Source organism: Phaseolus vulgaris, chromosome 2 (assembly GCF_051622355.1).
Source record: "Phaseolus vulgaris cultivar YP4 chromosome 2, ASM5162235v1, whole genome shotgun sequence".
Lineage (NCBI taxonomy): Eukaryota > Viridiplantae > Streptophyta > Magnoliopsida > Fabales > Fabaceae > Phaseolus > Phaseolus vulgaris.
Window position 1 is genome coordinate 813,963 of NC_143499.1, and position 17,909 is coordinate 831,871.

Here is a 17,909-nt window from a genome sequence, read left to right on the forward strand (position 1 = left end):
CAGATTCAGATGATTCAAGATTTTCAGATTCAGTCTGTGGTTGTGGAACTTGTGAAGCTTGTGATTGTGGAACTTGTGAAGTTTGTGATTGTGTAGGTTGTGAGGTTTGTTGATGAATAGATTGAGAAGCTTGTGGTAGTGGAGATCCAAATGGACTTGCAGAAGTAGTTCTTGTCTGGTCCTGTGTAGTAGAAGGCGTAGCATTAATGTTTACATAGTTGGCCACAGATTTGTCTGAACCAGCAACTGACTTAAGCAAGTTCTTGATCCTTTTAGGTTTAGGCATATCTGCACATAAAATTGAAGTAATCAACAACATAATTTAAATTTGAAGATATATTAAAAGTGGAGATATATTAAAAGCTTCATACATGCACATAGTAGATGAATGAACATATTAATAGTGCAGCTGAACCAAGGTTATTATTACTCTGACATTGAGTCATTTTCATGAAGTTCATCATCATTGTTGTCCTCATTTAGTAATTCATCATCTTCATCCTCCCTAAATAATGCCAATTGGTCAGAGTTGCTGAAAAATTCATGTAAGTCTTGTTGTGGACACGGTTCTACTTCACAAACTTCACCATCTCCTTCTCCCATATCATACAAGTCTCATGGTTTCAAATGGACAACAATTGACCATTCCTTATTCACCTCATCATCTATATAATATACCATTCCAGCTTGTGAAGCTTCAATGTATGGATCATGCTCCTCACGATCTCCCGTGTGAATTAACCTTGAAAAATTAATACAAGTGAAACCCCAAGGATCCTTCCTCAACCCACAGTCCCTTGTGGTGTCAGCCCATTTACATTTGAACAAGATAACCTTAAAATGACCATAGTAATTAAGCTCAATTATATCTTCTAATTTTCCATAATATGCCAAATCTGCTTGTCTAATATTTTGATCCACACCACTTACAACACATGATGTTGAAGAAGTTAAGAACACTCCACAGTTTTGGGTTTTTAGGTCATGTTCTCGACTTTCAGTTCTAAATTTGAAACCATTTACATTAAAGGCAGAAATTCTTCTAGCATGTGTTGTTGGACCTTGAGCTAGATACTTAAGATCATTTGCAACTGTACTTGAAATGGCTGTGTTATTAATCTACAAAAATAATGCTTGTTGTCAGTATATCTTTGAAATTGACATTTTAAACTTGTAAAAACATATTGTACCTACCCTTTGAGGAAACCAATTCATGAAATCCTTATTGATAATCTTTTCTAGCTCTGTATTTGGAATTCTTCTCCCTCTAGACCTTCTTCGTAAATGTTGTCTAAATTCCCTAAGAAAAAATTTGAAACCAATATATTACTAATAATTCCATAAAGGACAACTTTTCAACATAATTAGATTTATATTGAGTGTTAATACTCACTCAATGTAAGGTTGAACTTGAGGGCAATTAAATAACACATATCGATGTGCTTGTGTTCTCTCAATAGTTGACATCTCAAAAGTTGAAGCAGCACTTACAACTCTACCAATTGGTGGAAATAGGGTATTCAATTCTGAAATATTTGTGTTGAAAGAGTCATCTACACGTGAAGGTCTATTAGTTCTTGTTTTCATCCCTTCCATATATTGAGAACAAAAGGTCAAAACCTCTTCAGCTAGGTATCCTTCAGCAATAGAACCTTCAGGTTGTTCCTTGTTTCGAACATACGATTTTAAGTGTCCCAAATACCTATAAAATTCTTTCGCAATTAGAATAATCAAACTTTGAACTTAAAAAAAGTACAAAGGTTCGTAGGAAATTTACCTTTCTATGGGATACATCCAACGGTAATGTACCGGTCCTCCAAGTTTTGCCTCACCAGCTAGATGACATGTTAAATGAACCATGATTGTAAAGAAGGTAGGAGGAAATAACATTTCCAAGTGGCAAAGAGTTTGAATCATGCGAGACTCAAGTTTATTAAGATCAAATTGACTTAAACTTTTCCCACATAATTGTCGAAAAAATGAACACATTTCTACTATCACGGCAGTCACATTGTTTGGTAGAACATTACGTATGGCAATAGGTAGTAATTGTTCCATAAGAATATGACAATCATGACTCTTGAGTCCAAAAATCTTTCCACCTTTCAAATCTACACACCTTGCAATATTACTTGAGTATCCATCTGGCATTTTAGCCTTTTTCAACGTCCGCAAAAACGTTTTTTTCTTTGTTTTTGACAATGAAAATACACTTGGCCGAAATCTTCCTTTATCATTTGGCCAAAGCTCTTTCCTTATACCCTATGTAACAACAAGTTTTATAAATTAATTTACAGAAAAATATACCTTACTTTTTCTTCTTGAAAAGCTAGTGCAAATATATCTTAATCGTTTTTTTTTTTTTTTCGTTAGATGAGAGTTTTCTTCACTAGATTGAATTAAAATTAACACAGATGAGGTTCCTAGAAGTATCCTGGTCTTGCTACTTGTGAAAGTATTTTTCGTGGGAGTATGGGAAGTTTATTGGTGTTTTTCTACGTTTCTTGAAGTTTAGACTGCTATGGTTGTTGAGTTTTATGGAATTATACATGCTATGGAGGAAGCTCAAAAGATGGGGCTCACTAATGTCTGGCTTGAATGTGATTATGCCTTGGTTTGTGCCGCGTTTACTGCTAGGACTAATGTTTTGTGGATGCTTCAATTGATGGAATACTTGTCTTAATTACTGTGGGAAAAATCAGGTTTAGTGTTACTCATATTTTTTCGTAAAGGGAATGTGTGTGCGGATAAGTTGACTAATTTGGAATTTATTCATAGAGAATCATTTAATTATGAAATGGTGTAATAGGATTTCATTTATGTATAATAGGCTTTCATCTAGTCTGTTCTTAGAATTCTTTATGAATAGGTATAGTCTACCTATGTATCATTTTTGTTAACATATGGATTTTGGTTTAATCTCCTCATATTTTTGTATTTTTTTTAAATAATATTTTTTTTTCATGTGATGGCAGATGATTGTTGTTAGTTGAGGTGTCAGCCTAACTGATATGTCAAGTTGCATATTAATGTGTAACATAAAAGCTTTTATTAAAAAAAAAAATGAGAATATAGTAAAGGTTTATTCGAAAGATAGTAAATGTAAAATGAAGGTTTCTTTATAAAATAAGTGTATAAGAAAGAAGATAGTTAAAGTTAAAATTCCGATTATTTAGATTTGATGAAAGAGAGTATATATATATATATATATATATATATATATTTATTTATTTTTTTAAATTTTATATATTATTAATAGTTTCATTTAATATTTTTATAAGTTATTATTATTATAAAATAATATTTATAAATGATTATGCACTAAAAAAAATATTCAAATTGCAATAAATTTTAGAGACCAAAATAATTAGTTACTATTAGACTAAATTAGAGACTATTTTAGAGATTAAAAAAATTAGTGGTATCTAAAGTAGTTTCTATTATTAATAATTTTTTTTAAAATAGTTTCTATTTTCAATAAAAATTTATAACCTAACTTTCTCATACCTATAACAAACCAAACTTTTATATTCTTTGGATAACCCTTGAGAAAACAAGAGAACTTTTTATCTCTAAGAAGTTAAAGCTAGTGTAATAGTTAGGATTTATTTCTTGCAATATTGGTAGCACATTAAATGTCACCTTATGCACTTTTTCTGGTTAGTTGCTGTATGTAGGCAATAAATTGAAAATTAAAAGAAAAAGTGACTGAAAACTTTATTTTCCTTTTGTCCACATCATTAGAGTGAGACATATTATATATATATATATATATATATATATTATATATATATATATATATATATATATATAAAAACATACATTTATCTCATTAACATAAGTTATTATTAAATTTTTAAATAAAGGTTCTTGTAAATTAAAAAATTACCATACATGAAAATTGAGATATAAAGAAAACTTAAAGGAGTTAATGTATATTTGGTTTCATTTATTAACTTAAAGTATCCAAACCAAAATTCAATATTTAATTAAATTATTTCAAATCTTAAGTAAAATTTAATTTATTAGTTTAATTAAAGTATTACCCTTTAAATTACATTATATATTTGGCATTTGCATGAACTTCTAATTAGTTTTTCAATTTCATAGACATGAAAATAAATTAAATTAATAAGGGTACATAAAGTAGAGGTATTAGAAGATTCAAACACATTAGTGCAACCAAAACAAATGCATGTAAAACATAAAGGTTCTAATAGCATAATGAGATTCCACATCGACTAGAAATGAAAAAAATTTATTATACATAAGTGAGTGCAAACCTCACCTCATAAACCAGTTTTATAGAATTAAGTTAGACTTAAAGTTCACTTTGTAATATGATATTAGAGTCCGTATATAAGTGAGTGCAAACCTCACCATGCGAGCCGATTTTACAGGGTTTTGGTTTTGGTTTATGTGTAAGAATATGAAACTGTAAGAATATGAAACTATAGTACTTAATAATTAGTTTATGCACATATATACTAATTTTTTAGATTCAATTAGATAGGTCCAAATTTTGCATTATAATATGCTCTTTAATATGGCATGCATGAAAACAGGAGATTGGTCCTCTACATCACAAGATTTTCTGAAGAATCAAAAGTTTGATTCATTTTCAACATACGTGATACAATATTTTATTGAGTCATTGTGTGGTTCAACCTACACCTGAAATTAAGGGCTACAAGCAATTCATATAACTTAGATTGGTTATATTAATTTAATCATTCCTTTTATTAGATTAGTTTATTTTTCAGTAAGTTTTTTTCATATATATGTCCTAATCAGAAAGCACTAATTATCCGCAAGATGTCAAAAATAGAAAGTAAAAGAAGGTGATTAATTAATAAGGAATACACCTGTTAGGCATGAGTGCACCACCTAACATATATGTTTCAATCTCTCCTCATATCAAAACCACAACGAAAACGATAGAAACAGATATCACCATTCACACCAAATGTTGGGTGCAAAACCACCATGACTTCTTTCACTATTCATTCGTTTTCTTTATTTTTAGTTTTTAAATTATCTTAACTAGCTACACGAAAATGTTACGTGAGTACAAATTATGCGAACGAACAAATTAAGTGTTATCATATAGTTTTATATCGATTAAACTTACGAGTCGGAGATAAGCGAACTCAAACTGATAATATCTATCATAGGATAAATCATTGCATCTCAAATCTTGACTCATTCTATAATAGGGGTCAACGATAATAACTCCTCCAAACACAACTCACAACTTTCATCATACTATGCTTTTCAAAAATTAATTCTTCTCAAAATCTCAAAAGATGTTAAGTTGGAACCTCATTCTAACTATAAATATTTGTTTAGTTCTGATCGGAGGATAAGTTTGAAGATCACACATCAATCAGAGATAAAAAAAAAATATTTAAATCTTATTTTGTAAACTAATTTTATAAAAAGTTGAGTTATATATTTTTTTTTAAATAATCTAATAAACTACCATTTGCATTGTGTTGCTTAATAACATTTTTGTAAATAAAGACAGATTTTTTTACATTATATATGTTATATATGAAATCAGAAAAGTGATTTTTATATGGGTTGGTGTTTAAGTGGACGTAAAAAATGTTCCTATTTCAAAATCTTAGAGTTTTTCCACTCTCACTTCTTCCCGTCTTGCAACCACCATGAAGTGTAGCATTGACCACTCTCACTTAATAAATAAAATAAATTAATTAATTATTATTTTTTGAAAAAAAATACTTAAGTATACATAAAACTCATTAAATAAAAATCAATTTTAATAAAAAATAATTAGTTGTTATATTGACTAAATTATATATTATTTTAGAGATTAAAAAATTATTAATTTTTAAATTAGTTTTTATTATTGATAAATAGTTTCTAAATTGGTATATAATTAACTACTAATATTTAAAAATTATTTATTAATAGTATAAACTAATTTTGAAATCAATAGTTGTTTTAGTCTCTAAAATAGTATCTAATTTAATTATTAATAATTAATTATTTTTAGTTTTTAAAATTAATTTTTATTTAATAATTTTCTAACCATGTCTATTTTTGAATAAGATGGCTTGACGAATATTTCCCATTATATTTAAATTCTTTAAAATAGATTCTAAGAATATATTTAGTATATTAGTATGATGTGAAGATTAACAAAGAGTATTTGATAAGATATTTAGTTTTTACTAACTCTGAAGTCATATACATGATCACGTGATAATACTTAATAAATAATGTTTCTATACATTCAATATATCTTACATTATTTAGTACTTAATATGATAGTTAGTTTATATACACCTATTTAACATACTAATACATCTTGCAACAATAAAATTATATGATTTTCAAACTTTAAAACAAACAATATCTTAAATTAATTGATTAACGTTAATAATATATATATATATATATATATATATATAATTTGTTGGTTATGCACAAAACAACGGTATAAAACACCAAAACCTACCGCATTATTTTATATGACCGCAAAACAATATTATAATTAAAGCTCATTCTATAATATTTTTAATAACTTTCATACTTTATTTTTATATTTAGAAATATTAAATATCATTTACTTTTATGTATAAAAAATACTCTAAGCGACTCTATTTTTTATACGTGATTGCTAAAAATTAATATATAAACATAAATTTATGAGTTTGTTTAATGCAAAAGAAAAATCTTTTTTTAAGTTTATCTTTTTTATTGCAGCTAAAAGGTTCCTATCATAAAAGGACAATTTTTTTCTCTATTTCTTAATTTATTCTAATATATTAAAAATAATTGTTTCACTAAAAAAAAATATTTAGAAAAATCAAGCAAACTCAATGTAAACAATAATTTACGTATTTCATAAATTTATATGAAACATTTTTTTTGTTTCGGTTATTTGTCTCATTATAAATGTGTATTTTTATTTAATAAATATTAATAAGAAAATAATTTTAAAAAGTTATTGATAGTTAAGATAAATTTAATATATTAACAACCTTATATTTAAAAGTTGAATAAAATCAATCAAATAGATTATTTTTATTATTATTGTTATATATATACCTCTATCTTGTTTTAAGTTTGGAGACAAATTTGTTTCAGTGGCCTAGGATTATATATGTACTAATTTATTGTTTAATAATTAATTAAGTGTTTATTACATAGGAATGCAAGTTGGCTTTGGGAATGAATATCATATTAATTTTTTAGTTGATTATTGTTTTTTTTAATTAAGTCTCATTTTTTATATAATTTTATTAAGTAAAAATTATATAAAGAGAAAGCTTTGTGGGTGTAATTTAATCAGCAAAGTAGGAGTTATTGTTGGTAAGATTTGTTATTGTTAACATTATATATTAAGAAAAACTTGTATTTTATCACTATATATAAGGTTTAGTCATGTATAAATAAACTAAATAGGTGTATTATCCTTAATAAATACAAATTTATTTTCGATCAAAATTATAATAATATAAGTCGTTTTTATTTATATCACAATTTATTTATATAATTATCACTAAAAATATTAAGTAAAGGCTAATTAGTTATTAAGTTAATGTTTTTATTAATAATAAAAATTATTTTAGATATCATAATTATTTAAGTTTTTAAAATAATTTTAATTTAATTAATTTAGTGATTAATTATTTTCTACAATTAATTTTTATTTAATATTTTTTTATTATAGTGTAATTATTATTTAATTTTTTACATTATTATTTAAAATTAACTAAATTATTTTTATGTATTTTAAAAAGATTGGAGGTAGTATTATATATATCATAAATGAATTTTGATTAATATTTATGAATAAATAAAGAGTATGGTCTTGGTCAATACTCAGTAGTGGGCTGACGCAAATTTGCAAATGGATTTATTTGGTGCCTTCTCTTTTATTATTGACAAAATTAATATATAATTTAGCTAAAAAAATTAAATTATTAAATGAAGGTTAAAAATCTATGGCACATCAAATAAAAAATATTTGGTGTAAATATTAATTGAAATAATTTATAGATATAAAATATTTATTTACTTGATTATACATTTTTTTCTTTCTAGAATACAAAAATATTCTTAATATGTTTATATTATTATTAAATCAAAGCTATATTGTTTTTTAAAGATTGAATTAGGATTAGGATAACAGATCACAATCTTAAAAAAGTATCGATAATCTATGTGTATCAAAAATATGAATAATTAAGAAAAAAGCCACTCATAATAAGATTGAGTTAGGATTAGATAATGAGTATTAAAATATTTAGAGATTGTAATCCAAAAGAGGTTTCAAAAGGAGATAATGAAAATTAAACATGCTAAAATAATAAAGATATGGAATGAGATAAAACTATAAATTCTTAAGAGAAATTACAAAAACATGTTTTCGAGTACTGTTTTTAAAATATTTGTTACTGATTGAAAAATATAAAATTGCGCGAGCCCAATTTCTTATCTAACGAATTTACCTTTTATTCTTAATTTTCTAAAATTCTATAAAAATAAAATCGTGACGAAATTATAAATTTATTTTGTCACAATTCCTAAATTATGTTATCTGAATCATTTTAGAATACCACAACAATATTTACTTTTAGTAATGCGTGAAGAATTAAAATCAATCTGAATTTTTATATGAAGCTCAAACACTTCTTTTAAATGGTGTGTCAGATACTCATATACTCATATCGGACACCGACACTCGTATGACACTGGTAAAACACACATTCGTAAAATGTCTAATTTAAAAAGTATTTATTGGATTTCTGACAATTCTAGTACGGATCTGAAACAATTTTAAAAAATAAAAATACATTAATTTTCTAAAAACTCAAACTTAATGTATAAATTTTTATTATAATTATAAAAATAAGAAACAAATTCTTTTGAAACAGTCATGAAAAACATCTTTCTACTCTAAAAAATAATCTAAAACATATATTTATATTTGTACATAAATTTTTATTATCAATTTATATAATTCATAATTATAATATATATATATATCCGTATTTTCATGTTTTACATTTTAGATATTATACGTTTCTTTGTATCGTATGAGTGTTCGTGTAATATATCTATTACATTTTAGATATTATTTTTATCGTATGAGTGTGTATCTGTTACATAATTTTTTTTTGACAGATATAAAAAGTAGAATATTTAGTTTTATAATTCAGTTTAGGTTTGTATAAATTGCAAAATGATTATCTTTTATGGTGGGCTACCATGCTTCACTGTGATATTTTCTCTCCTAAATTCTACGTGTGATTATATATAGTCAGATAGCACCCATTATCATTCATAGAAAACATCAACGTCGTGACCCAATTTTAATCACCGAATCAATTTCACAGAACAACGTTGATGACGTCATTGATTGATGTGTTCGTAATCACCCTTTATAGGCCATGCTGATTCACACATTCATTGCTTCCTCTTCTTTCTCTCTGCATATTACCTTACCAAGAGAATAAACAACTAATTTTATTGTCTTTCAAATTTCAATCTCTGAATTCACTTATCACTCTCATTAGATCTTAAATCAGATCTTATATCATATTAGAATATCAGACAGGATTGTTGTGCGTACGCCAAGATAGTCTAAGAATCGAGGCAGAAGGCAATTTATATACTCCTTCCTCCCTTCATCTTTTAGGTGTTTTTTAAGGACAAAACCGTAATGGAACACCGACCTCCAAAACGGACAATACTTTGTATGCGGTGATTGACTCTAACAATACTGTTAAACGACTTGAGATCGGAACAAGTGTATAAGAGATTTTGCATTAACTAAAAATAAAATCAAGTTACAGTATAAATTTTATGTTGATTTTGTAAGATTGATGTGTAGATTTTATATTGATTAAAAATAGAAATATTTCATAATCAGAAATATTTGATGTGAGGGCACTTGTTTATTGTTATGGATAGTTGTGAATGTGTATGAGTTGGATAATTAAGTAGTTAGTGCAGTGAGCATCAGCGCATGCTTGGCCAATGACGTATACTTGTATTTGATGTAGAACATGTAATCATATCATATTTCTCATAGCCACTCCTCTTTTAAATCTTTGCTTCACTCCTCTTTAAATTTCCTATGTATTTTATGGCATGAAGTGAAAAACGTGTTTCCTCTTAATTTATCTTCAAATGCACCCATCAATCTATCTAATTACAAAAAAAATAAAAAATTCAAAACTCAGAGAAGCAGTGGAAGATTCTAAAGTGATTTAAATTTTAAGTATATTTATAGGGTTAAATATATATTTTTTATTATAATAAAAGATTCGTTTTTGTCTCTAGTCTAACTTTTAAACCGTTTGAATATTTATAGTAAGAAAACTATTGAACTGAGTTCTAATGTTTTTTTATGTAACAAACAAATTTTTAGCATATATTGGATGAGTCAGAATGACATTTTTTAACATCCTAATCCATATTAGAACTTTATTTGCCACCTAACAAAACTGGTAATAACTCATTCTAATAGTTTTTGTTAATAAAAATACCCAAGAGATCTAAAATTTGAATTAGAGGTGAAATTCAATTTCGCGTAAAAATATCAGGATGAAAATACATAGTTAATCCATTTATTAATAGGTAGAGTTATTATAATTGTAAAACTTTTAATGTAAGATGTATGAATAAAATGAGGGTGTAAATAGTTTAAGATAGTTAAGTGTGAGTTTAAGTTGATTTAAGATTTTAGGTGTAAACTTATCTAAATAATGGAGTGCTAATAGGAATTTAAAATTTAAAACAAACTTATTTATTTTCCTTTGCAAAATGATAATCATAGTTTTCACCTTCAAGAGAAACCTTATTCTTCATTTTTTTCCTTTCTTTCAAAATTTTACAATTTAAATATCTTTCACTTTCTTGAATGGTTATCAAGAGTACAATAAGTAGGAAATAGAATGGAGAAAGAAAGGCTAAGTGTCCTTTATCTTCTCACTTTAACTTCAAATTTTTTTATCAAAAAATAGATATGCAAACGTTTGACAAAAACTAAAGCATAGATTTCACTATAAGAAAATCATTAAATCACTAGTACAAAATCTCAAAAAGGCGATCCCAAACAAAGATGATTTTTATAAAACCATCCATAAAAAAGAGGCGGTAGCAGACTTGTAATTATTTTTCTTTTTTAACATAAAACAGTCACAATATATCAATTTGGCTGAAATAACGACAATTGCTCTATGAACTGTCGTTAGATGTATTGATGAGGGGTATATAATGACGGTTGCCTTGGAACCGTAGTTATTTGTACCCCTTTTTAACTCTCTTCGTGCCCACATCCTCATCTTCACTTACACCTTTTCATTTTTTTTCTTCACTTGTGCACCCATCTTCTCCTTCTCCCACTGCCCACTCCTTATCTCCACCGCCACCAACACAAGTTCTTCTTATCACTGCCCATGCTGACGGTCGTCGCGCCCCCTGCTCTTCGCGCACAGCCCACTTGCGAACCTCCCCTTCGCCGCTCCAACTCTCCAGCCCTCCTTTGCACATCAAACCCCCGCACCAACCCTTCACCTCCGTGTGACAACACCTTCTGCACGTCGCCAACACCTCCACCACACACACACTATTAGGACTGGATTGATGCATGGTGTGGTGCCTCCCTAAACCCTACCCTAAATTTTTTTAATTAATTTTATAACAAATATTTGCATGTATGTGTTGATTAGGGTTTGTGGGAACTTCATTTACTGAATATTTGATGGAGGAGTCCTAACATTGAAGAGAAGAGTGATAGATTTGGAGTTGACAAAAATTAGCATGGAAAAACTTCAATCCGTCATAACTTTTGACAAAGAAGTCGGTTTAGGCGGTGGCTAATATCCGAAGGGATTGGGGTCGACCAAGATTCCAAAAATCCACCGTTTACTATTATTTTTTATTTATTTATGTATTTTTCAGGTATTTTAAGATTTTAGTTCCCATACTTTTACTTGTCAGAAAATTCTGAAATTTTGTATTGTGTTTCCTAGTACAAGTTAGAGATTTATCAAACTATTATGATTATATTACATTCACAAATTTATTACTCATATATTACATTACATAATGTTGTGTGTTATAACATGAAATCTTATTAGTTTAGTGTTTATTCTGGATATAACATGTTGAGTTGGAGGGAAAGTGCAAATGTAAAGAAACTCACTTGGATGCAACTTAAGGTAACCATGTATAACACTTTAGGATATACGAATTATTATAATGACATAAAACTTTTTCATATATTTATAGAACTTTTTGTAAAATGTTATATGTACTAATGTATTGTATGTTGACTTTCATATTGCATTATTATTCTGGAAATTTGGTATTTTATGCAGGATAGAGTATATATATATATATATATATATATATATATAATAATAATAATAATAATAATAATAAAATATTTAAAACAAAACGTACTTATAACGACAATTCCAACTTGGAACCATCTTTAAAAATATTTTTTTCAAATTTTTTCATGTTTGTTTGGCAGAATAACGATAGTTTTTTAATACAAAATTTTGAAAACTTTGAGGTAACTAATAATGTAAGTTCCCAAGTTATTGAATGTTGGTGTTAAAATGAGATATGAATTGTAGTAGAAATGTTTGTATGAAAATTTGAATAGGATATAGAAGCCAATTAATGAATTAACCAAGTTGGAAGTGAATTGAATTGAAAACTTAATGAAAATGTGTATTCAAATTTGCTGAGTATTAAAAAAATTGGATTATGTTGAATTATGGGTCAATAATGATTTTAATTGTCAATATACATTGTATGTTACTTCTTAGAAATGAAAATTTAAAAATGTTTAGTTGATGATGAAAATTTAAAAATGTTTAGTTGTTTTCATCAATTTGTTGGTGCTCTATTTATGCATGTCTCACTGAATTAAGATAATTTCACTTGAACATAATAGAAAAAGAGAAATAATTTGTCATATAATTTCTTCACTCAAGCAATCAAAATGTTGTTCAAAGTCGCAATATTTACACTTAAGTAAGAATTGAAAGTTTGAGTAAGGAGAAGACAAAGGTCAACTTCTTTTTTTAACATCCTCTTGATTTATATGGATAAATCGATCTAATTGGATGTTTATTTTACGTGAAAATTATTATATACATTTTATTTCCTGAAAATATTTTTATTTATTTTGTATGTATTAAATTATTACTTGTGTTTAGATCTTGATGGAATAATCCAATTTTTTTCAGATGAATTTAAAAGTAAGTTTTCAAGGCAAAACAAATTTCACAATTAGATAATATAATACTTCAATTTTTGATAGATATATTACATTTACGCTTATTTCATACTACCAATTCTATCACCTAATTACTATATCACTTTTTTGCTTTTAAAATCATATTTGGGACTTTCAACAATTATACACATATTTTTATAATCACACTCCAACTTATATATGTCATTTAATCACCACAAATCATATATCTAAATAATATTTACAATTAACATTTTTAACCTAAATATAGTGTCTATTAATAAAAACTTCCTGTGTACATCTAGAATACCACAACATTCTTATCCAACTTCTTAAATTTTCAATTAATTCCAACACCATTAACATCCCCTTGATTAAAAGTTAAAAGAGAAGAAGAGATATAAGTTAAAACTATTTAAGAAAATAAAACATTATCTAAAACTAATCAACTATTTTGATCGACCAACAACCACCTAACTTCTTCATAATATAATATTTTTATAAAATAAATTACTTCAACTCCAAAATGCTAAACAAAATTTGGAGATAAAGAAAATTTTAAACAAATAAAATTCATAACAAAATAATAAAATTAATATTTATAACTTATTTTTATACTTTTCATCCTTTGTTTATTTTAAGATTTATGTCTCGAATTAAATCTCATGTCTTAAAACAATCCTAAAATTAGTTTATTTAATAATTTTATTAGTACTTGACAAATTAATTAACTAAAATTATATTTAAAATAGACAGTTGATTATATGGAATAAAGACATTAATTAAGAATCTTGATTAAGAAAGGAATTGCAATCACACTTTAAGTTCCTTTCATCTTCTCCCATTACTTAAAAAGGAAAAGTAATATAATTTTGATGTCCGATTTAGATAAAAAGTAATTTCACTTCACCAAATATTTGATTTTTTCTTTTGTTTGAAAAAAGATTTTATAAAACTTCCATCGTTTCAATTTTTCAAAAATATAATAATTAAATAAGTGATTTTAGTATATAATATTAGATTTATTTAAAAGTTAAACTCTTAATTTTTCCTATCTTAAAATAATTATAAAAATAATAATTAAATATAAACTAATTTAGATATAAAAAATAATTAATCAATATATTTATTAAATTAAAAATTATTTTATATATTAAAAAATTATTAATATTTAATTTATAAAATAATATTTAACTTATTTAATGTAATGATTAATTATTTTTTATTTTTAAATTAGTTGATATTAATAATTTTTTTTATAGGAATGAATTATATTGAAGTGGAAGATTAAACTAGCACCAACATGAATGATAGATAACCCACACACTACTTATCAATTAGGTTCCTGTGTGAATAGATAATAATTCACACATTTTTTTTTCGTTTAGACATGTATCTAAAGCGTTCCTAACATAATATATGTCTTATTTGTGTTACTTAATTCCAAAAAATTTGTTTAATTACTTTGATAGAATACAAATAGATTTTTTCTGACCTCTTCTACTCTATTTATATTTTAATTACAATTATCTATTTTTTTTTTATAATTTGTGTATAGAGTTAGAGATGAATAGGAAAGATAAAGTAAAGGATAAATTATTAATAAGTTATTTTTTATAGTCGTTCTTGTATCTCTTCGATTTACGAGTGCGTGCTAAATGTGGCCATATAGTCGTTCTTGTAAATGTAATATATGCACTAGTGTTGGTATTGAATGGATAAGTTTTTGTTACCAAGGAAGTAGAATAAGATTATATTAAGGAGATTAAAAATATAATCTTAAAGAAAAAGTGTAAAATAATGTTATATATATAATATTTTTTTTAAATATTTGTAATATATTATTATATATAGAGTATAAACAAGCTATGTTTGATGAATGGTTGAGGGAACATAAAAAGGTATTATTCATGAAGAGATAAATTTAGGATCTAGATTGTGTCAAAAAGAAAAAGAAGGACTATCTCAAACGCTTCAAATTTAGCTAAGCACAAGTAAGCAAAACTTCCTTCATTAAACCTTCTTGTTGCTAGTCCTTTTTTTTTTATATTTAAGAATATAAATACTTTTATTTTTATTTCTTATTGAAATTAGAGAAACTTAAAAATTAACTATTTAAAAATATACTTAATGATAACTTAACCTTATGAAATCGACTTATAAGGTAAAATTTGTATTTATTTAAAGAAGTGAACTTAAAATTTTAACTCAATTGCTAATAAAAAAAAGTTTAATTCAATTTTACAAAACCAATTCATAAGGTAATATTTACATTCATCTATATACTATGAAGTGTTTTTATCTTTAGTCAATGTGTAATTTTCAACATTAACTTTCTTATTTTATAAATTTTTATTACATTTGATGTTTATAAAAGAAAACTATGCTAAATAATGCACTCTTTCAAAATTATTAGTAAGTTGAGTTGGGAATAATCTATTATTTATTAATTAAATTTTCGAAAAGTTATAACAAAACTAATATATCGACTAATATTTCCCATCCAATCATGTATTATATATTGGAACAAAGGTAGCATATGATTTTGATCAGCAAAAGAAGTTATTGCGTACAAGGTTGAAACCCACGATTGGTCATGGGTACCACCATTTATGAAATAACACTTTTACAAACAATTTTAGAAAAACAAATATATTCCTTTTGCTGTTCTAGTTCCAAACATTTCTTATGTGTCTAGACATTTTTTTCTATAAAAGTTTCTGAACAAAAAATAATAAAAAATGCACGGAATGATTTTATCTAAAAAATTAGTTGTTGTTTCTACTAGGGAGATGGACCTAGAGAACTATTGAAGGTTTCGTCTTCCTCCTTCCTTCGGGCAGGTTGCTAGAGTTTTGTTATGATCCTTCTGGTCTTCGCGCTACTCCTTCGGCTCTCAGTCTCGGGTGAATGCCAAATGGAGGAGGTACTTGCAGAAGACACTCCGACGCTAAAATCAGTAAAGAGGGTGTTCGACACTCGGATATGTACAATGATAATGATGTACCTTATTTCTTGGAATGTGTGCTATTTATATTATTTTAATGAACTTACTTTATTGGGCCTGATTAGTGGAATGAATCACATTTATGGTTGTATTACCTAATTCTTAATGGTAATTTAGTTTCACTGACCTTGGTTTGAACGTTAATGGTTAAATGTGTCGGTCGGCCAGGCCGTCCGTGGGGATCTTGGTCAGTTCAGTCAAGCAGACCGAGTTTCGGTGAACTGCCTCGCCCCATACCAGTAAAGTTTTAATCTATAAAAACTTAAGAAGAAACTTATTCAACTTTTTTTTGAACTTCTTAGACAGACTTTAGATGGATTTGTATATATGTATGTATATACATGGAAAGGATACGTAAAAAGTTTGCATGGACTAAGAAACTTCTCAGTGATTTTGGTTTAAATTAAGTGTGATTAAATGTAAAGGGCCCTTGATAAAAAGGAAAGGACAAAAATTAGTGAATAAGCAAAGCACTATATTTGGTTTCTCTCATTAATCCTCTGTTTTCCAATATTCATTATCTTCACTTGTGATGTTCCACTATATTAGGTTGCCTAATAAACCTGTTTCTTAAATAGATGCTCCAATTATGAAGAAAAAGAAAAGCACTACAACTGCACTTTCTCTCTCTTTTTTATGTAGTAATGATGCTGGTAATCATACCTAAATGTAGCAGTTTCTTTTTAGACCTTTCTCTCCAACAAATAACACTTTTGAAACAGTCTCTAAAAATATAAAAAAGAAAACAAGAATGAACACTTGGATTTCCAACACCATTACCTCATCTCAATATTACCTGTCTGGCATTAATTATTAGTGAGCAAAATAAGAGATATTCTTGGAATTATTAGATACTTTAGCTATTATTTTCTTCCCACCTAAATTTTATTAATTCAAATTTTACTATTTTCAAATATTGGTTATTAATTTAGATTTTATTATTATTTTTAAATTATAATTTTATTATATATATTATTAAAGTAAATCAATAAAAATAAATTATCAATTCAACATTTTGTAATTTCTTAGTTTCTATAACTTGTTGTCTTATGTTATTTTCTTCAATTCGTTTTTATTAATGTTAATAATTTATTAACATTAATAATTTATTAACTGCATAATTCATATAACATGTTCATACATTCAACATGATAGAGTGAAGTTAAAGGCAATTGATTCGTGCACCTAATCAATTTTTAAAATTTTAAAATTGTTTCTGATTCTGAAACTAAAATTATACATCTATTTAAAAATTGTAGATACCATTTTACATAGTTTACGTGAGTAATTGGATGTGGCTCTAAATTTTTTGGGTACATAAAACAATTGAAGATTAGTTAAGTTTTAGGGTTCAGTTTTTCAGAACATTTCTTTCTCCACTTCTATAGTTTGTGCATGTAACTTCATACTTCATGCTTGTTGAAAAGTTAAATTTAACCTTAATGAAATTATTATTTTCTTTGAAAGTAAATTTTGAACTCTAAATTCTAGAATTCAAAAGTTATAATGACTTTTCAATTCTAAAATTTGAAATAGAAGTTCACTTTCAAATTTTACAAATACCTTGGAAGTCAACTTTATATTTTGAATTTTATAATTTAAAAGTTATTTTTAAATTCAGAAAATGAATTTTAAATTGTAAAATTTAAA

At 26.1% G+C, this 17,909-nt stretch overlaps 1 protein-coding gene across 1 annotated transcript; it reads right to left on the reverse strand.

Annotated features, from left to right (window-relative positions):
* Positions 1-645: 645 nt before the first annotated feature.
* Positions 646-2,255, reverse strand: LOC150028925 (uncharacterized). The gene is made up of 3 exons (XM_090298018.1): positions 1,778-2,255; positions 1,394-1,702; positions 646-1,300 (listed from the first exon to the last, which is right to left on the reverse strand). The coding sequence occupies exons 1-3, from the start codon at positions 2,149-2,151 to the stop codon at positions 1,141-1,143; spliced, it is 843 nt and encodes a 280-aa protein (XP_090154144.1). The 5' UTR covers positions 2,152-2,255; the 3' UTR covers positions 646-1,140.
* Positions 2,256-17,909: the final 15,654 nt, after the last annotated feature.